General features: G+C 38.1%; 1 protein-coding gene across 1 annotated transcript in view; it reads right to left on the minus strand.

Moving 5' to 3' along the window:
- LOC102801279 (uncharacterized) overlaps positions 1-22,880 on the minus strand; it is a 56,411-nt gene extending 33,531 nt beyond the window's left edge. Inside the window, exons 1-5 of the mRNA XM_085497520.1 lie at positions 22,706-22,880; positions 19,399-19,466; positions 5,620-5,742; positions 3,831-3,969; positions 3,411-3,538 (exon numbers count right to left, since the gene is read on the minus strand). Of these exons, the coding sequence (XP_085353646.1) occupies positions 3,411-3,538; positions 3,831-3,969; positions 5,620-5,742; positions 19,399-19,466; positions 22,706-22,880 (633 nt within the window). The remainder of the gene's footprint in view (positions 1-3,410; positions 3,539-3,830; positions 3,970-5,619; positions 5,743-19,398; positions 19,467-22,705) is intronic.
- Between the last annotated feature and the right edge of the window lie 1,666 nt (positions 22,881-24,546).

Raw genomic sequence — 24,546 nt, forward strand, 5'->3', positions numbered from 1 at the left:
GTTAGATAATTGAAGATATCATCAAGAAATGAACAAATCTGAGAGAGGTCTACCTGAGGTACATGTACCTATATGTATAGTATCAAAGCAATCAGACTTGTGAGGCAAAAATATTACTTTTTACCAAAAAAGAGAAAAATTATTATTAAAATTGAATTGAAGATATCATCACAAAATGAACAAATCTGAGAGAGGTCCACATGTAGTACCTATTTATGTAATATTAAAGCAGTCAGACTTACAGTTTTCAACAAGAAGTCAAAAATATCACTTTTTACAAAAAATGACAAAAATATTCACCAAAATTAGAGAATTGAAGATATCATCACGAAATGAACAAATCTAAGAGAGGTCTACCCAAGGTATATATTCACCAAATATCAAAGCATTCAGGCTTGTAGTTTTTAAGAAGAAGTCGAAATAGTAAAACATTGACACGTACGACGACGGATGACGGACAATCACTCATATGATAAGCTCCGCTCGACAAAGTCAACAGCGAAGCTAAAAAAGTACACTAAATGAACCAAAAAACAAATCCATGCAGAATTTGATTTGCCAGTACTTAATCCATTTCTAACACCTTGGCTACTCTATTGGCCGTTTCTGGGTGAAACTGTCATGTTCAAGGTTAAAGTAATGGCCCAGAGTGTGGGTGAAACTGTCATGTTCAAGGTTAAAGTAATGGCCCAGAGTGTGGGTGAAACTGTCATGTTCAAGGTTAAAGTAATGGCCCAGAGTTTGGGTGAAACTGTCATGTTCAAGGTTAAAGTAATGGCCCAGAGTGTGGGTGAAACTGTCAGGTTCAAGGTTAAAGTAATGGCCCAGAGTGTGGGTGAAACTGTCATGTTCAAGGTTAACGACATTTAAGTAAAGAAGTATGTAGTTTGTGAATATTGAGAATGTTAAGGTGGCGGAAGTGTGCATAAAGCTGCAGGTTGAAAAATAATTTTTTTGTAGTTGAAAAATATAATAGGATTGGCTATTTCCCTAAGTATTGATACAAAAAAGTACAGTATTAAGTTAATTGTGGGTAATTAGAGAAGTTTCCAGGGTCAATACTGACACTTTAAGTAACAAAATGCCCTCTATCGAGATATTAAGCATGCTAAGATGGCCATGCACTATAATCTGTTTTGAGGAAGTTTTCTTGATCATTTATTTAGTTTTGATAGTCAGTTTGTTGGCAGTGTACCACTGAGGTTAATAATATTAGTTTTGAGAAATTTAAAGATGTTTGTGTTGTCTACAATTAATCAACAAGTCATTGAAAATTGAAATTTTTGAAAGTTCTCTTTGTGCTCATCATATTAAAGCGGAGGGGTTGTCGCAAGCGTGTCCTTGAAACTTGAGTTCCAAGTGGCGTATACAACAGATTGTTTAATTACATAAAAACACGTATTCCGTGTAGTAGTAATATGGCCAAAAATAAAAACAGTCGTTATTCGGCCATCTTTGATCTGATTATGAAACACACTGATATGTATGATGTATGTGTCAAATATGAATGAAAATGGTACCTAAATTGTGGAAATATAGTAGTAAGGCCAAAAAGTCAGATGGCTGTCAATCGGCCATTCTTGACCAGATTTTGAAACAAATTGTTATGGACATGCATCCTAACATGTATAAAGTACATGTATGTGCCAAATTTGAATGAAAACTGACAGAGCACGTCCAAGATACGGCATAAAAAAACAAAAACAAGATGCCTGCCAGTCGACCATCTTTGATCCAATTGCGAAATAAATGTATCCTAACATGTATAATCCATGTACCAAGTTTGAATGACAACTGACAAAGCATGTCCAAAATACAACATTTTCAAAAAACAAGATGGCTGCCAGTCGGCCATTTTGAATCGAATCGCTAAACCACTGCATGTGCATATGTCCCACATAAGGTACTAGGCACATGCAAAGAATGAACGGAATCGGTCCACAGGATTCTGAAATATGACTCTGGACAGACTGACGCACACACGGACGGACGGACAGACTCAGGAACTCACAGATGGTCGGGGACATGTATCCTAACATGTATAATCTATGTACTAAATTTGAATATAAATTGACAAAGCATGTCCAAAATACGACATTTTCAAAAACAAGATGGCTGCCAGTCGGCCGTCTTTGGTCCAATTGTGAAATAAATCGTCACGGACATGTATCCTAACATGTATAATCCATGTACCAAGTTTGAATGACAACTGACAAAGCATGTCCAAAATACAACATTTTCAAAAAACAAGATGGCTGCCAGTCGGCCATTTTGAATTGAATCGCTAAACCACTGCATGTGCATATGTCCCACATAAGGTACTAGGCACATGCAAAGAATGAACGGAATCGGTCCACAGGATTCTGAAATATGACTCTGGACAGACTGACGCACACACGGACGGACGGACAGACTCAGGAACTCACAGATGGTGGGGGACATGTATCCTAACATGTATAATCTATGTACTAAATTTGAATGAAAACTGACAAAGCATGTCCAAAATACGACATTTTCAAAAACAAGATGGCTGCCAGTCTGCCGTCTTTGATCCAATTGTAAAATAAATCGTCACGAACATGTATCCTAACATGTCTAATCTATGTACCAAGTTTGAATGAAAACTGACAAATCATGTCCAAAATACAACATTTTCAAAAAAACAAGCTGGCTGCCAGTCGGCCATTTTGATTCGAATCGCTAAACCACTGCATGTGCATATGTCCCATATAAAGTACTAGGCACATGCAAAGAATGAACGGAATCGGTCCACAGGATGCTGAAATATAACTCTGGACAGACTGACGCACACACGGATGGACGGACAGACTCAGGAACTCACAGATGGTCGGGGACATGTATCCTAACATGTATAATCTATGTACTAAATTTGAATGAAAACTGACAAAGCATGTCCAAAATACGACATTTTCAAAAAACAAGATGACTGCCAGTCGGCCATCTTTGATCCAATTGTGAAATAAATCGTCATGGACATGTATTCTAACATGTCTAATCCATGTACCAAGTTTGAATGAAAACTGACAAAGCATGTCCAAAATACAACATTTTCAAAAAAACAAGATGGCTGCCAGTCGGCCATTTTGAATCGAATCGCTAAACCACTGCATGTGCATATGTCCAACATAAAGTACTAGGCACATGCAAAGAATGAACCGAATCGGTCCAAGGGATTTTGAGATATGACTCTGGACGGACGCACAGACGCACGGACGGAGACCGAATTATAAGTTCTCGTTTTTGGACTTCGAATGCATTACTGGATTTATTAATGTCATGTTAACATCTACACAGATTATCATTGTGATTTGGCTCTATTAATAGCAATTGTACAAATGATACAATTTTAACAAACATTAAATAGATATAAATTAAATATCACTGCTTACCTTGTATATGTTATTTTCTGCATCATGAGCTGCAACAAAACTTTTACCCTTAGCACGCTGCACAGACAACATGACAAAGTTGGAGAACTGCTTGAATGCAGCAGGAGTGAAATCAGTTCTGACCTCATCTGTGGAAAAACAGACAATACATGTATATACTTATTGGTAATTAATAGTCAAATATGTAAAAATGTTGACAAACAAGTATATATTTACAAGTATAAACATGGATTTGTTGACTTCATTCATTAGTGATGTTAGATACAAAGTACAAATGTTGACCCAATACATACTGAAAGATGCACAGCATGCAAAAAAATGAATGTTTGGATTCTGGATTGATAGAGGATGATTTTGTTGGTTGCAATGAAAGACACAAAACACAGTAGGTAAAAGAAATGCATTGGAGGAAAGACTTACCAGATTGAAGAAAACTTTCTAATGGCACAGTAGTTCCTGCCAGTAGCTCAAAACTCTGAGATAGGTCAGTGTCTGCAAAAAACATGCTTTGTCGTAATTCAAGCAGCAGACTCCACTTTTTTCCTGATGTAGTATGAACCTACATGTAAACAGACAACAATTATATAATATTCCCTAATATTTGTTTTTGTTCAGGTGTGAAAAATAGAAATAACTTAACAGTCAAAAATTATATTATTATTATTAAATTAGTATCACATGCACAAGTCAATTTGTTGATTTCTTTAATTGAATTCACTTTCTTTGAGATTTTGTTTTGAAGAATATACATTTATTCATGTGCAGAATATGTTCATTTAGGAGTTGAAAATTTTGGTTCATTATAACCTGTGATCAATCGCACAAAACTTGCGATCCCTGCACATTCTGTGTAAATATACAATGTAGATTTCATATGAACAGTAACATAATATAGAATTTGGGATAGACTCTTTATGGAATGCAATGATTTGATGACCGAGCATGGCAACGATCTATGTTCTGGTTAAAACAAAATTGCACAGTCTAGCGACAAGGGAAATGTATATTGTTATCACAGGCCATAAACCATCATTGCATGACAAATATACACTCACTTTTAAACGCACTAAATAAACCATCATTGAATGACAAATATACACTCTCTTGTAAACAAACTAGATAAGCCATCATTGAATGACGAATATACACTCTCTTTTATATACACTAAATAAGCCATCATTGAATGACCAATATACACTCTCTTTTAAATACACTAAATAAGCCATCATTGAATGACCAATATACACTCTTTTAAACACACTAGATAAGCCATCATTGAATGAAGAATATACACTCTTTTAAATACACTAAATAAGCACCATTGAATGACGAATATACACTCTCTTTTAAATACACTAGATAAGCCATCATTGAATGACGAATATACACTCTCTTTTAAATACACTAGATAAGCCATCATTGAATGACGAATATACACTCTCTTTTAAATACACTAGATAAGCCATCATTGAATGACGAATATACACTCTCTTTTAAATACACTAGATAAGCCATCATTGAATGACGAATATACACTCTCTTTTAAATACACTAGATAAGCCATCATTGAATGACGAATATACACTCTCTTTTAAATACACTAGATAAGCCATCATTGAATGACGAATATACACTCTCTTTTAAACAAACTGGATAAGCCATAATTGAATGATGAATATACATTCTCTTGTAAACAAACTGGATAAGCCATCATTGAATGACAAATATACATTCTTTTAAACAAACAAGATAAGCCAACATTGAATGACAAATATACACTTGCTTTAAATACATTAGATAAGCAACAATTTACAATTCTGTGTATTTGAGAGAGTAGCTATATTCTATCAGTATACTGCAGTACCATTTACAATTCTGTGTATTTGAGAGAGTAGCTATATTCTATCAGTATACTCCAGTACCATTTACAATTCTGTGTATTTGAGAGTGTAGCTATATTCTATCAGTATACTGCAGTACCATTTACAATTCTGTGTATTTGAGAGTGTAGCTATATTCTATCAGTATACTCCAGTACCATTTACAATTCTGTGTATTTGAGAGTGTAGCTATATTCTATCAGTATACTGCAGTACCATTTACAATTCTGTGTATTTGAGAGAGTAGCTATATTCTATCAGTATACTCCAGTACCATTTACAATTCTGAAAAACATTTCCGAGAGATGAAAATTAGAGAATCAACTTACCAATAGATATGAAGAAGAACATTGGTCATTTTGAGCAAGTTCCAGAGATTTGATGGTTTCTTCTACGCTAGTGCCAGCTACATCACGCTGTAGTATCAAATCAATGAATACTAATTCACCAAGCTACATGTAGGAAAAATAAAATAAAATACCAGTCATGCTATTTTGCATCTGATCATACAAATCTATGTGCATATGTGTGGCTTGATAGTCCTATTGTGTAAATGTATGCACCAAATTTAAGCAAATCTGTCCACACACAACTGAGATCTGGTTTCAGAATAGCAGAAATATTGCCTTGATTTTAACCATCTTGAATTAGACCATGAAATGAGTGAGCATACATATGTATTTTTTTCAGGTAACTATCAGTGAGGATATGGCATAAACATGAATAAAAACAAAACACCCACAAGTTGGTCATTTTTTTGCGTACCTATAACTAAATAGGAATGATCCTGATAGAAAGTTATATAATTCTGAGAAATGGTTCAAGACACTTTTTAAGGCTTGACTTGCGGACCAAAATGGCTGCCATTTAGCCATATTAAATCAAATGGTAGAGAAAATTGTCTTGCATATGTAAGTCATTATACATGGTATTTGTGTTAAGTTTGAATGTGATATCTGTCAAAGCAGATTAGAGAAATACATGTAGCTCTACAGAAAGCATGGATGAACAAAACGAAAAATAGGGTGTGATGTATACTGGTAATATACGTCACTAGAGAGAGTGATGTATAACGATAATATACGCCCACTAAAGAGAGTGATGTATACTGGTAATATACGCCATGAGAGAGAGTGATGTATAACGGTAATATACGCCCACGAGAGAGAGTGATGTATATGGGTAATATACACCACGAGAGAGAGTGATGTATAATGGTAATATACGCCCACGAGAGAGAGTGATGTATATGGGTAATATACACCACTAGAGAGAGTGATGTATAACAGTAATATATGCCCACGGGAGAGAGTGATGTATACGGGTAATATACGCCACTAGAGGGTGTGATGTATAACGGTAATAAACGCCCACGAGAGAGAGTGCTGTATACGGGTAATATACGCCCACTAGAGAGAGTGATGTATACTGGTAATATACGCCACTGGAGGGTGTGATGTATAACGGTAATATACGCCCACGAGAGAGAGTGATGTATACGGGTAATATACGTCACTAGAAAGAGTGATGTATACGGGTAATATACGCCACTAGAGGGTGCGATGTATAACAGTAATATACGCCCACGAGAGAGAGTGATGTATACGGGTAATATACGCCACTAGAAAGAGTGATGTATACTGGTAATATACGCCATAAGAGGGTGTGATGTATAACAGTAATATACGCCCACGAGAGAGAGTGATGTATACGGGTAATATACGCCACTAGAGAGAGTGATGTATAACGGTAATATACGCCACTAGAGGGTGTGATGTATAACAGTAATATACGCTACTAGAGAGAGTGATGTATACGGGTAATATACGCCACTGGAGAGAGTGATGTATACTGGTAATATACGACATGAGAGAGAGAGATGTATAACAGTAATATATGCCCACGAGAGAGAGTGATGTATAACGGTAATATACGCCCACTAGAGAGAGTGATGTATACTGGTAATATACGCCACGAGAGAGAGTGATGTATAACGGTAATATACGCCCACGAGAGAGAGTGATGTATACGGGTAATATACGCCACTAGAGAGAGTGATGTATACAGGTAATATACGCCACGAGAGAGAGTGATGTATAACGGTAATATACGCCCACTAGAGAGAGTGATGTATACTGGTAATATACGCCACTAGAGGGAGTGATGTATAACAGTAATATACGCCCACGAGAGAGAGTGATGTATACAGGTAATATACGCCACGAGAGAGAGTGATGTATAATGGTAATATACGCCCACTAGAGAGAGTGATGTATACTGGTAATATACGCCATGAGAGAGAGTGATGTATAACGGTAATATATGCCCACGAGAGAGAGTGATGTATACGGGTAATATACGCCACTAGAGAGAGTGATGTATATGGGTAATATACGCCACAAGAGAGAGTGATGTATAACGGTAATATATGCCCACTAGAGAGAGTGATGTATACTGGTAATATACGCCACGAGAGAGAGTGATGTATAACGGTAATATACACCACTAGAGGGAGTGATGTATATGGATAATATACGCCACCAGAGAGAGTGATGTATATGGGTAATATACGCCACTAGAGGGAGTGATGTATATGGGTAATATACGCCACTAGAGGGAGTGACGTATATGGGTAATATACGCCACTAGAGAGAGTGATGTGTACGGGTAATATACGCCACTAGAGGGAGTGATGTATATGGGTAATATACGCCACCAGAGAGAGTGATGTATATGGGTAATATACGCCACTAGAGGGAGTGATGTATATGGGTAATATACGCCACTAGAGGGAGTGATGTATATGGGTAATATATGCCACTAGAGAGAGTGATGTGTACGGGTAATATACGCCACTAGAGGGAGTGATGTATATGGGAAATATACGCCACTAGACAGAGTGATGTATACGGGTAATATATGCCACTAGAGAGAGTGATATATACTGGTAGTATACGCCAATAGAGATAGTGATGTATATTGGTAATATACGCCCACTAGAGAGAGTGATGTATACTGGTAATATACGCCACGAGAGAGAGTGATGTATACGGGTAATATACGCCACTAGAATGAGTGATGTATACTGGTAATATACGCCACTAGAGGGAGTGATGTATATGGGTTATATATGCCACTAGAGAGAGTGATGTATATGGGAAATATACGCCACTAGAAAGAGTGATGTATATGGGAAATATACGCCACTAGAAAGAGTGATGTATATGGGTAATATATGCCACTAGAGGGAGTGATGTATATGGGTAATATACGCCACTAGAGAGAGTGATGTATACGGGTAACATACACCACTAGAGGGAGTGATGTATATGGGAAATATATGCCACTAGACAGAGTGATGTATAAGGGTAATATACGCCACTAGAGAGAGTGATGTATATGGGTAATATACACCACCAGAGAAAGTGACGTATATGGGTAATATACGCCACCAAAGAGAGTGATGTATATGGGTAATATACGCCACTAGAGAGAGTGATGTATACTGGTAATATACGCCACTAGAGAGAGTGATGTATATGGGTAATATACGCCACTAGAGAGAGTGAAGTATATGGGTAATATACGCCACTAGAGGGAGTGATGTATATGGATAATATACGCCACTAGAGAGAGTGATGTATACGGGTAATATATGCCCACTAGAGAGAGTGATGTATACGGGTAATATACGCCACTAGAGAGAGTGATGTATATGGGTAATATACGCCACTAGAGAGAGTGATGTATATGGGTAATATACGCCACCAGAGAGAGTGATGTATATGGGTAATATACGCCACTAGAGGGAGTGATGTATATGGGTAATATACGCCACCAGAGAGAGTGATGTATATGGGTAATATACGCCACCAGAGAGAGTGATGTATATGGGTAATATACGCCACTAGAGGGAGTGATGTATATGGGTAATATACGCCACTAGAGGGAGTGATGTATATGGGTAATATACGCCACTAGAGAGAGTGATGTGTACGGGTAATATACGCCACTAGAGGGAGTGATGTATATGGGAAATATACGCCACTAGACAGAGTGATGTATACAGGTAATATATGCCACTAGAGAGAGTGATATATACTGGTAGTATACGCCAATAGAGATAGTGATGCATATTGGTAATATACGCCACGAGAGAGAGTGATGTATAACGGTAATATACGCCCACGAGAGAGAGTGATGTATACGGGTAATATACGCCACTAGAGAGAGTGATGTATACAGGTAATATACGCCACGAGAGAGAGTGATGTATAACGGTAATATACGCCCACTAGAGAGAGTGATGTATACTGGTAATATACGCCATGAGAGAGAGTGATGTATAACGGTGATATACGCCCACGAGAGAGAGTGATGTATACAGGTAATATACGCCACGAGAGAGAGTGATGTATAACGGTAATATACGCCCACTAGAGAGAGTGATGTATACTGGTAATATACGCCGCGAGAGAGAGTGATGTATAACGGTAATATACGCCCACGAGAGAGAGTGATGTATACGGGTAATATACGCCACTAGAGAGAGTGATGTATATGGGTAATATACGCCATGAGAGAGAGTGATGTATAACGGTAATATACGCCCACTAGAGAGAGTGATGTATACTGGTAATATACGCCACGAGAGAGAGTGATGTATAACGGTAATATACACCACTAGAGAGAGTGATGTATATGGATAATATACGCCACTAGAGAGAGTGATGTATATGGGTAATATACGCCCACGAGAGGGAGTGATGTATATGGGTAATATACACCACTAGAGAGAGTGCTGTATACGGGTAATATACGCCACTAGAAAGAGTGATGTATACTGGTAATATACGCCACTAGAGGGAGTGATGTATATGGGTAATATACACCACTAGAGGGAGTGATGTATATGGGTAATATACACCACTAGAGGGAGTGATGTATATGGGTAATATACGCTACTAGAGAGAGTGATGTATACGGGTAATATACGCCACGAGAGAGAGATGTATACTGGTAATATACGCCACTAGAGAGAGTGATGTATATGGGTAATATACGCCACTAGAGAGAGTGATGTATAAGGGTAATATACGCCACTAGAAAGAGTGATGTATACTGGTAATATACGCCACTAGAGAGAGTGATGTATAACGGTAATATACGCCACTACTAGAGGGAGTGATGTATATGGGTAATATACGCCACTAGAGGGAGTGATGTATATGGGTAATATACACCACCAGAGAGAGTGATGTATATGGGTAATATACGCCACCAGGGAGAGTAATGTATATGGGTAATATACGCCACTAGAGGGAGTGATGTATATGGGTAATATACGCCACTAGAGAGAGTGATGTATACGGGTAATATACGCCACTAGAAAGAGTGATGTATACTGGTAATATACGCCACTAGAGGGAGTGATGTATATGGGTTATATATGCCACTAGAGAGAGTGATGTATACGGGTAATATACGCCACTAGAGGGAGTGATGTATATGGGAAATATATACGCCACTAGACAGAGTGATGTATATGGGAAATATACGCCACTAGAAAGAATGATGTATCTGGGAAATATACGCCACTAGAAAGAGTGATGTATATGGGTAATATTTGCCACTAGAGGGAGTGATGTATATGGGTAATATACGCCACTAGAGAGAGTGATGTATACGGGTAACATACGCCACTAGAGGGAGTGATGTATATGGGAAATATATGCCACTAGACAGAGTGATGTATAAGGGTAATATACGCCACTAGAGAGAGTGATGTATATGGGTAATATACACCACCAGAGAAAGTGATGTATATGTGTAATATACGCCACCAAAGAGAGTGATGTATATGGTAATATACGCCACTAGAGAGAGTGATGTATACTGGTAATATACGCCATTAGAGAGAGTGATGTATATGGGTAATATACGCCACTAGAGAGAGTGATGTATATGGGTAATATATGCCACTAGAGGGAGTGATGTATATGGGTAATATACGCCACTAGAGAGAGTGATGCATACGGGTAATATACGCCCACTAGAGAGAGTGATGTATACGAGTAATATACGCCACTAGAGAGAGTGATGTATATGGGTAATATACGCCACTAGAGAGAGTGATGTATATGGGTAATATACGCTACGAGAGAGTGATGTATATGGGTAATATACGCCACCAGAGAGAGTGATGTATATGGGTAATATATGCCACTAGAGGGAGTGATGTATATGGGTAATATACGCCACCAGAGAGAGTGATGAATATGGGTAATATACGTCACTAGAGGGAGTGATGTATATGGGTAATATACGCCACTAGAAAGAGTGATGTATATGGGTAATATTTGCCACTAGAGGGAGTGATGTATATGGGTAATATACGCCACTAGAGAGAGTGATGTATACGGGTAACATACGCCACTAGAGGGAGTGATGTATATGGGAAATATATGCCACTAGACAGAGTGATGTATAAGGGTAATATACACCACTAGAGAGAGTGATGTATATGGGTAATATACACCACCAGAGAAAGTGATGTATATGTGTAATATACGCCACCTAAGAGAGTGATGTATATGGTAATATACGCCACTAGAGAGAGTGATGTATACTGGTAATATACGCCATTAGAGAGAGTGATGTATATGGGTAATATACACCACTAGAGAGAGTGATGTATATGGGTAATATACGCCACTAGAGGGAGTGATGTATATGGGTAATATATGCCACTAGAGAGAGTGATGCATACGGGTAATATACGCCCACGAGAGAGAGTGATGTATACGAGTAATATACGCCACTAGAGAGAGTGATGTATATGGGTAATATACGCCACTAGAGAGAGTGATGTATATGGGTAATATACGCCACTAGAGGGAGTGATGTATATGGGTAATATATGCCACAAGAGAGAGTGATGTATATGGGTAATATACGCCACCAGAGAGAGTGATGTATATGGGTAATATACGCCACTAGAGGGAGTGATGTATATGGGTAATATACGCCACCAGAGAGAGTGATGTATATGGGTAATATACGCCACCAGAGAGAGTGATGAATATGGGTAATATACGCCACTAGAGGGAGTGATGTATATGGGTAATATACGCCACTAGAGGGAGTGACGTATATGGGTAATATGCGCCACTAGAGAGAGTGATGTGTACGGGTAATATACGCCACTAGAGGGAGTGATGTATATGGGTAATATACGCCACTAGAGAGAGTGATGTATACGGGTAATATACGCCACTAGAATGAGTGATGTATACTGGTAATATACGCCACTAGAGGGAGTGATGTATATGGGTTATATATGCCACTAGAGAGAGTGATGTATACAGGTAATATACGCCACTAGAAGGTGTGTCGCATACAGGTTATATTCACCACTATATACCAGTATATTGATGGTGTTAATCCATTGATTTGATTGGATTTGATTTGAACACAAAATTTGCATATGCAATCTATGGTATATTGACTGAAAGTGCACAACTAAACCAAGTGGCCCTGGAACATGAATTGACTACAGGTTTAATACGGAAATACATAAAACCGGTATTATTTGATTTTTAGGGAAATATAGTGGTTGAATTTTGGAAGAATATTGAAAAAAATAATGAATTAAAAACATCTGAAAAGTTATATAACTATAATATTGCTTTTTGTTAATGGTGGGATCCAAGTTGTGAGCGTCGGTCGTTGGGTGATTGTCGTTCGCCACACAAACCTAAACCACCATCTCTCAACACCGTGAGGTGCCTACACGAACGCCGAATGCTATGTTCTCAGTGTTGTTACTTTGAGATGGATTGCGAACTTCCAACAAAGAAAACATGATCTTTAAGTACAAGATATAATTGAGGGATTTAATGACATAAAAATGCAAAAAACTATGAGTCACAGGCAAAAATGTATGCCACCAATAACAACCGTTGTCCGGTAGCGGCAGCTGACAAAATTGCAGTGCACCCGGGTAATTGCTATCTGTTTCAAAAAACACGAGACAACGCAGGATACGACGACGATATATGGTATTTTAATTCTCCACTATGGGTAAATAAATTACAGGAGATGATGAAGGTAATTTCGAAAGCTACAGATTTGTGCCGAGTGTACACCAACCACTGTATTAGAGCGACGGCGTGCAAAGTCTTTCGGCCGGAGTTGAGACAAGGCATACATGTATCATGTACGTGTCACAAAAACGATGCGAAAATCAGATCTTACACCATCAAACTTACCCCAAACAATGACAAAACTGTCAGTCATACTGTCACAAAACTTTGGTTATACCAAAGGTATCCAGGTCAGATGTTGGAACTGAGGTCGCTGTGCCGGTCGCCGTACATGATACACCGCGTTCCGCCGCGTCTCAAATTTCGGTCGAACCAAGTACCGCTGAACATCAAATATCCACAGTTACAAGTAGTATGACGAGTCACAAAACCGGTTTATTTCACAATTGTACTTTCAATGGGCAAATTACAGTCCAAATTGTACAAAAACCGGAATTAAAATGTGGAAAATCCGCTGTTTAAATGATCCAAACTGTACACGACCCTGTATTTCAAAGCACGGTGTGCGTCACTAAAAGGTCAGAAAGGTCATCCTTTGTTATGCTAATGTGTGTGTTTACGCTGCTCTATTCAATGTGGATATGTTTCTTTTTTATGTGGAATAAAAATTAGTTTGTATTCAATTTGAACTGTGTTGTGCATGTAATTTTTGCATGCATTCAGCATACAACTACATACTATTCTTATAAATATTCATGTTCAAGGGCCATAATCATGATCTTTTAGTAGATGAAAGTAAACTCTTTTTTTACGAGTTTTATCGAATTGTCAATATACTGGTATAATATAATAGCAATAACCCCGCCGATGTTGGGTATACACCTTGATATTGCACAATTCACTCCACATATGCACTCGCCTGCGGCTCGTGCATATATGTCGTGAATTGTGCAATATCTCGTGGTATACCCGCCTTCGACGGGGATTATTGCTTAAATATACGCCACTAGAGGGTGTGATGTATACTGGTAATATACGCCACTAGAGAGAGTGACGTATATGGGTAATATACGCCACTAGAGAGAGTGATGTATAACGCTAATATACGCTCACAAGAGAGAGGGATGTATACGGCTAATATACGCCACTAGAGGGTGTGATGTATACAGTTTATATTCAACACTAGAGGGTGTGGTGTATACAGGTGATATTCACCACTAGAGGTTGTGATGTATACAGGTGATATGCACCACTAGAGGGTGAGGTGTATACAGGTGATATCAACCACTAAAGTGTGTGATGTATACAGATTATATTCCCCACTAGAGGTTGTGATGTATACAGGTGATATTCACCACTAGAGGGTGAGGTGTATACAGGTGATATTCACCACTTGAGGGTGGGATGTATACAGGTGATATTAACCACAAGAGGCTGTGATGTATACAGGTGATATTCACCACTAGAGGGTGGGATGTATACAGGTGATATTAACCACAAGAGGGTGTGGTGTATACAGGTGATATTCACCACTAGAGGGTGTGGTGTATACAGGTTATATTCACCACTAGAGGGTGTGTTGTATACAGGTTATATTCACCACTAGAGGTTGTGATGTATACAGGTGATATTCACCATTGGAGGTTGTGATGCATACAGGTGATATTCACCACAAGAGGGTGTGGTGTATACAGGTTATATTCACCACTAGAGGGTGTGTTGTATACAGGTTATATTCACCACTAGAGGCTGTGATGTATACTGGTGATATTCACCACTAGAGGTTGTGATGTATACAGGTGATATTCACCACTGGAGGGTGTGTTGTATACAGGTTATATTCACCACTAGAGGCTGTGATGTATACAGGTGATATTCACCACTGGAGGGTGTGTTGTATACAGGTTATATTCACCACTAGAGGCTGTGATGTATACAGGTGATATTCACCACTAGAGGTAGTGATGTATACAGGTGATATTCACCACTGGAGGGTGTGTTGTATACAGGTTATATTCACCACTAGAGGGTGTGATGTATACAGGTGATATTCACCACTAGAGGTTGTGATGTATACAGGTGATATTCACCACTAGAGGGTGAGGTGTATACAGGTGATATTCACCACTGGAGGTTGTGATGTATACAGGTGATATTCACCACTAGAGGTTGTGATGTATACAGGTGATATTCACCACTAGAGGGTGAGGTATATACAGGTGATATTCACCACTGGAGGTTGTGATGTATACAGGTGGTATTCACCACTAGAGGGTATGATGTATACAGGTGATATTCACCACTAGAGGTTGTGATGTATACAGGTGATATTCACCACTAGAGGGTGAGGTGTATACAGGTGATATTCACCACTGGAGGTTGTGATGTATACAGGTGATATTCACCACTAGAGGTTGTGATGTATACAGGTAATGTTAACCACAAGAGGGTGTGATGTATACAGGTGATAGTCACCACTAGAGGGTGAGGTGTATACAGGTTATATTCACCACTAGAGGGTATGATGTATACAGGTGATATTCACCACTAGAGGTTGTGATGTATACAGGTGATATTCACCACTGGAGGTTGTGATGTATACAGGTGATATTCACCACTAGAGGTTGTGATGTATACAGGTGATATTCACCACTAGAGGGTGGGATGTATACAGGTGATATTCACCACTAGAGGGTGTGGTGTATACAGGTGATATTCACCACTGGAGGTTGTGATGTATACAGGTGATATTCACCACTGGAGGTTGTGATGTATACAGGTGATATTCACCACTAGAGGTTGTGATGTATACAGGTAATGTTAACCACAAGAGGGTGTGATGTATACAGGTGATATTCACCACTAGAGGGTGAGGTGCATACAGGTTATATTCACCACTAGAGGGTGTGTTGTATACAGGTTATATTCACCACTAGAGGGTGTGTTGTATACAGGTTATATTCACCACTAGAGGTTGTGATGTATACAGGTGATATTCACCACTAGAGGGTGTGATGTATACAGGTTATATTCACCACTAGAGGGTGTGTTGTATACAGGTTATATTCACCACTAGAGGTTGTGATGTATACAGGTAATGTTAACCACAAGAGGGATTGATGTATACAGGTGATATTCACCACTAGAGGTTGTGATGTATACAGGTGATATTCACCACTAGAGGTTGTGATGTATACAGGTGATATTCACCACTAGAGGGTGTGGTGTATACAGGTGATATTCACCACTGGAGGTTGTGATGTATACAGGTGATATTCACCACTGGAGGTTGTGATGTATACAGGTGATATTCACCACTAGAGGTTGTGATGTATACAGGTAATGTTAACCACAAGAGGGTGTGATGTATACAGGTGATATTCACCACTAGAGGGTGAGGTGCATACAGGTTATATTCACCACTAGAGGGTGTGTTGTATACAGGTTATATTCACCACTAGAGGGTGTGTTGTATACAGGTTATATTCACCACTAGAGGTTGTGATGTATACAGGTGATATTCACCACTAGAGGGTGTGATGTATACAGGTTGTATTCACCACTAGAGGGTGTGTTGTATACAGGTTATATTCACCACTAGAGGTTGTGATGTATACAGGTGATATTCACCACTAGAGGGTGTGATGTATACAGGTGATATTCACCACTAGAGGGTGTGATGTATACAGGTGATATTCACCACTAGAGGGATTGATGTATACAGGTGATATTCACCACTAGAGGTTGTGATGTATACAGGTGATATTCACCACTAGAGGTTGTGATGTATACAGGTTATATTCACCACTAGAGGGTGGGATGTATACAGGTGATATTCACCACTGGAGGTTGTGATGTATACAGGTGATATTCACCACTGGAGGTTGTGATGTATACAGGTGATATTCACCACTAGAGGTTGTGATGTATACAGGTAATGTTAACCACAAGAGGGTATGATGTATACAGGTGATATTCACCACTAGAGGGTGAGGTGTATACAGGTTATATTCACCACTAGAGTGTGTGATGTATACAGATTATATTCACCACTAGAGGGTGTGATGTATACAGGTGATATTCACCACTAGAGGGTGAGGTGTATACAGGTTATATTCACCACTAGAGTGTGTGATGTATACAGGTGATATTCACCACTAGAGGTTGTGATGTATACAGGTGATATTCACCACTAGAGGGTGTGGTGTATACAGGTGATATTCACCACTAGAGGTTGTGATGTATACAGGTGATATTCACCACTAGAGGGTGAGGTGTATACAGGTTATATTCACCACTAGAGTGTGGGATGTATACAGGTGATATTCACCACTAGAGGTTGTGATGTATACAGGTGATATTCACCACTAGAGGGTGTGATGTATACAGGTTATATTCACCACTAGAGGTTGGGATGTATACAGGTAATGTTAACCACAAGAGGGTGTGATGTATACAGGTTATATTCACCACTAGAGGCTGTGATGTATACAGGTGATATTCACCACTAGAGGGTGTGGTGTATACAGGTGATATTCACCACTAGAGGGTGTGGTGTATACAGGTGATATTGACCACTAGAGGCTGTGATGTATACAGGTTATATTCACCACTAGAGGTTGGGATGTATACAGGTAATGTTAACCACAAGAGGGTGTGATGTATACAGGTTATATTCACCACTAGAGGCTGTGATGTATACAGGTGATATTCACCACTAGAGGGTGGGATGTATACAGATTATATTCACCACTAGAGGGTATGATGTATACAGGTTATATTCATCACTGGAGGGTGTGGTGTATACAGGTGATATTGACCACTAGAGGCTGTGATGTATACAGGTGATATTCACCACTGGAGGGTGGGATGTATACAGGTGATATTCACCACTGGAGGGTGGGATGTATACAGGTTATATTCACCACTAGAGGGTATGATGTATACAGGTTATATTCACCACTAGAGGGTGTGGTGTATACAGGTGATATTGACCACTAGAGGCTGTGATGTATACAGGTGATATTCACCACTAGAGGTTGTGATGTATACAGGTGATATTCACCACTAGAGGATGTGGTGTATACAGGTGATATTGACCACTAGAGGCTGTGATGTATACAGGTGATATTCACCACTAGAGGGTGGGATGTATACAGATTATATTCACCACTAGAGGGTATGATGTATACAGGTTATATTCACCACTAGAGGGTGTGGTGTATACAGGTGATATTGACCACTAGAGGCTGTGATGTATACAGGTGATATTCATCACTGGAGGGTGGGATGTATACAGGTGATATTCACCACTGGAGGGTGGGATGTATACAGGTTATATTCACCACTAGAGGGTATGATGTATACAGGTTATATTCACCACTAGAGGGTGTGGTGTATACAGGTGATATTGACCACTAGAGGCTGTGATGTATACAGGTGATATTCACCACTAGAGGGTGTGGTGTATACAGGTGATATTCACCACTAGAGGGTGTTGTGTATACAGGTGATATTGACCACTAGAGGTTGTGATGTATACAGGTGATATTCACCACTGGAGGGTGGGATGTATACAGGTAATGTTAACCACAGGAGGGTGTGATGTATACAGGTTATATTCACCACTAGAGGGTTTGATGTATACAGGTGATATTCACCACTGGAGGTTGTGATGTATACAGGTGATATTCACCACTAGAGGTTGTGATGTATACAGGTGATATTCACCACTGGAGGGTGGGATGTACACAGGTAATGTTAACCACAGGAGGGTGTGATGTATACAGGTTATATTCACCACTAGAGGGTGTGATGTATACAGGTTATGTTAACCACTGCAAGGTAGATAATTTTTTATCAATATACCATTATGACGGCAACAATCCTACTATGTGTCATGTTTGATTTCCAGAAAAAGAAAGTACATTGTGGAAGAAATCTGTCAATCAAGCACATTCAAGGCCTTAGTTTAATGAAAGCAAACTGTCACTTGTATTGAATCCTGGGAATTCTGATTGGAGAAATATATATTTGTATTATTGACCACTAACTGTAACTAACCTGTGTTCCAATAATACCAATGTCTTTACCATCCGAAGTATGCCACCATACCAGAGTGGTTGGTGGAGCTAAATAAAAAAGAGGAAAGAAAAAAAACTTTGTGTAAATAAAGAGTATATAAGTGAAGTTTCTCAAAATTGTGCTACGAACACTAGGGCAGGTAATATTCAAATTATATATTACCAGCCATGCCAGAAAGTTACTAGCCCTGTATTAAAGATTATTTCAAATAATTCCGTTTCAAACTTTGTGCCAATACACAAAACAGATTGTTGTGTTCATTGTTTCATGATCAGCCATCAGAGAAAAAATGGCATTCAACTTTATCTAAAAATATTTTTAGTAAAATAGCATTTTCAAAACTGTAATTAAAGCAGACCATGAAAAAAGAGGCATGTCAACAAGGCATGATTCAATTATAACTCACCCATCTCTGACAGGGAGACACCCACTAAGCACCACACATCAATGAAAAATACCTATTTAGTAATATAACTGTTCTTAGGTTGCTTAGAATACCATTTAATCTGCATATTAATAAGGACACATGACTTATTCTATAAAACCCTGTTTGTATTATGGGCATGAATATTATTGCATGACTACCAAGGCAATATGCATAATGTCAAGTGACATGTTTAAGATATGGGATTGTGAAACTGCAATCAGTCAACCATTTAAAATTTCATGGTCACAAAAATGTACTAGCGTTTGATATGATGGGTGGATGGAGTTTGAACTTTATGTATATGTCCAGGTATGTATAAGATGTATCATTCAAAGAAAATGGTTGCCAGTCAGCCATTTTGAACCCAATCCAAAAAATGAAAATGAAGTTTATCATGGTCCCATTATGTTTGAACAAAATTCAAACCTGTGTTATTTTGATAAATTGTTGGCTTTAAAATGGCTGCTGCCATTCGGTTTAAACTTGATCAGCCCAAGTATGTGTGAGATATGGCTGGATACAGATGTAAAAGGTTGCTCTTGATACAATAGCCAATCAATTAAATCTTAGTTGAGCAGTGTATCTGGTTGTCATAGAAACAGCAATTGAAGAAATAGTAATTTTTCCAAATGCTGAGTGTATGTTTTTAAAGCAATGGAACCAATAAGGTAGCTGGGTTAATTAATTAAGACATTAATTTAGATGAGCTGCTTGGCACGGTATCTTTGAGTTTTTTCTAGTTGCTTATAAAATTATTGCTCAATTAGTATCACGGTACACAAATTATTAATCTTTATGTCCTCATAGAATTCAACATAAACTGGATAAAAATGTAATTTGACTAGGTCAAAGATTACTACATGTACCTCTCCTACATTATAATTACACAACTACTAACAGTAAACATTACAGTAACCTCATTACCTCACCTGCATCATCATTACACAACTACTAACAGTAAACATTACAGTAACCTCATTACCTCACCTGCATCATCATTACACAACTACTAACAGTAAAACAGTACAGTAATCTCACTACCTCACGTACATCATCATTACACAACTAGTAACAGTAAAACATTACAGTAATCTCATTACCTCACCTACATCATCATTACACAACTAGTAACAGTAAAACATTACTGTAACAATAATCTCATTACCTCACCTACATCACCATTACATAACTAGTAACAGTAAAACATTACAATAATCTCATTACCTCACCTACATCATTACACAACTACTAACAGTAAAACATTACAATAATCTCATTACCTCACCTACATCATCATCATTACATAACTAGTAACAGTGAAACATTACAGTAATCTCATTATCTCACCTACATCATCATTACACAACTACTAACAGTAAAACAGTACAGTAATCTCACTACCTCACCTACATCATCATTACACAACTAGTAACAGTATAACATTACAGTAATCTCATTACCTCGCCTACATCATCATTACACAACTACTAACAGTAAAACATTACAGTAATCTCACTACCTCATGTACATCATCATTACACAACTACTAACAGTAAAACATTACAGTAATCTCATTACCTCCCCTACATCATCATTACACAACTAGTAACAGTAAAACATTACAGTAATCTCATTACCTCACCTACATCATCATTACACAACTAGGAACAGTAAAACATTACAGTAATCCTATTGCCTCGCCTACATCATCATTACACAACTACTAACAGTAAAACATTACAGTAATCTCACTACCTCATGTACATCATCATTACACAACTACTAACAGTAAAACATGACAGTAATCTCATTGCCTCACCTACATCTTCATTACACAACTACTAACAGTAAAACATTACAGTAATCTCATTACCTCACCTACATCATCATTACACAACTACTAACAGTAAAACATTACAGTAATCTCACTACCTCACCTACATCATCATTACACAACTACTAACAGTAAAACATGACAGTAATCTTACTACCTCATGTACATCATCATTACACAACTACTAACAGTAAAACATGACAGTAATCTCATTACCTCACCTACATCATCATTACACAACTACTAACAGTAAAACATTATAGTAATCTCATTACCTCACCTACATTATCATTAGACAACTACTAACAGTAAAACATTACAGTAATCTCATTGCCTCACCTACATCATCATTATACAACTATCAGTAAAACATGACAGTAATCTCATTACCTCACGTACATCATCATTACACAACTACTAACAGTAAAAAATGACAGTAATCTCATTACCTCACGTACATCATCATTACACAACTACTAACAGTAAAACATGACAGTAATCTCATTACCTCACCTACATCATCATTACACAACTACTAACAGTAAAACATGACAGTAATCTCATTACCTCACCTACATCATCATTACACAACTACTAACAGTAAAACATGACAGTAATCTCATTACCTCACCTACATCATCATTACACAACTACTAACAGTAAAACATTACAGTAATTTCATTACTTCACCTAAACAATCATTACACAACTACTAACAGTAATTTCATTACTTCACCTACACAAACATTACACAACTACTAACATTTGTAAAAACACTACAACACACCAGATTAAAGTAAGACAATTTATTAAAAACATTACAGTAATTTCATTACTTCACCCACACAAGGCAAAAACAATTTGATCTGCTCATAAATACAGCATAGAATATGATTATATATTGTCTTTGCCTTTGAACAACATTGGTCAAGGTATGTAAAGGAATAAAATCAGACAAACAGACAGAAGCATAGTGGAAACTAGGTTCCAGTAATGAACAATGTCTGATTAGAAAATGTACCTACCTCTCAAGCTACTATGTTCAATGATAGTAAAATCTTCTGTGGACCACGGTGGATACTGACTGTTATTTCCCATTCCTCCAATTAACATTGGTAGCACTGGTATTATACACAAACAACTGTCCTGGCATGCACACAACAACCAAGACCCACTAGGATCTATTGCCATAGCAACCATCTTCTTACTTGGTTGCTTAAAATTAAGTGAAAATAGAAGATTATCAGTGGAAATGTCAAATAATAGTATTAACTATGTCTGCCCTGGTAGAAATATAACTATGTCTGCCCTGGTAGAAATATAGCTACAGCTGCCATGGTAGAAATATAGCTACAGTTGCCATGGTAGGAATATAGCTACAACTGCCTTGTGAGAAATATAGCTACAGCTGCCATGGTAGAAATATAGCTACAACTGCCTTGTGAGTAATATTGCTACATCTGCCATGGTAGAAATATAGCTACAGCTGCCATGGTAGAAATATAGCTACAGCTGCCATGGTAGAAATATGGCTACAGCTGCCATGGTAGAAATATAGCTACAACTGCCTTGTGAGAAATATAGCTACAGCTGCCATGGTAGAAATATAGCTACAACTGCCTTGTGAGAAATATAGCTACAGCTGCCATGGTAGAAATATAGCTACAACTGCCTTGTGAGTAATATTGCTACATCTGCCATGGTAGAAATATAGCTACAGCTGCCATGGTAGAAATATAGCTACAGCTGCCATGGTAGAAATATGGCTACAGCTGCCATGGTAGAAATATAGCTACAACTGCCTTGTGAGTAAAATTGCTACATCTGCCATGGTAGAAATATAGCTACAGCTGCCATGGTAGAAATATAGCTACAGCTGCCATGGTAGAAATATAGCTATAACTGCCTTGTGAGTAATATTGCTACATCTGCCATGGTAGAAATATAGCTACAACTGCCATGGTAGAAATATAGCTACAGCTGCCATGGTAGAAATATAGTTACATCTGCCATGGTAGAAATATACATGTAGCTACAGCTGCCATGGTAGAAATATAGCTACAGCTGCCATGGTAGAAATATAGCTACAACTGCCTTGTGAGTAATATTGCTACATCTGCCATGGTAGAAATATAGCTACAGCTGCCATGGTAGAAATATAGCTACAGCTGCCATGGTAGAAATATAGCTACAACTGCCTTGTGAGTAATATTGCTGCATCTGCCATGGTAGAAATATAGCTACAACTGCCATGGTAGAAATATAGCTACAGCTGCCATGGTAGAAATATAGCTATAACTGCCTTGTGAGAAATATAGTTACATCTGCCATGGTAGAAATATAGCTACAACTGCCATGGTAGAAATATAGCTACAACTGCCTTGTGAGAAATATAGCTGCAGCTGCCATGGTAGAAATATAGCTACAGCTGCCACGGTAGAAATATAGCTACAACTGCCTTGTGAGAAATATAGCTACATCTGCCATGGTAGAAATATAGCTACAACTGCCTTGTGAGAAATATAGCTACATCTGCCATGGTAGAAATATAGCTACAGCTGCCATGGTAGAAATATAGCTACAGCTGCCATGGTAGAAATATGGCTACATCTGCCATGGTATAAATATAGCTACAACTGCCTTGTGAGAAATATAGCTACATCTGCCATGGTAGAAATATAGCTACAGCTGCCATGGTAGAAATATAGCTACAGCTGCTATGGTAGAAATATAGCTACATCTGCCATGGTATAAATATAGCTACAACTGCCTTGTGAGAAATATAGCTACATCTGCCATGGTAGAAATATAGCTACAGCTGCCATGGTAGAAATATAGCTACAGCTGCCATGGTAGAAATATGGCT

The sequence above is a fragment of the Saccoglossus kowalevskii genome, chromosome 3 (genome assembly GCF_978046115.1).
Source record: "Saccoglossus kowalevskii chromosome 3, keSacKowa6.1, whole genome shotgun sequence".
In the NCBI taxonomy this organism is placed as follows: Eukaryota; Metazoa; Hemichordata; class Enteropneusta; family Harrimaniidae; genus Saccoglossus; species Saccoglossus kowalevskii.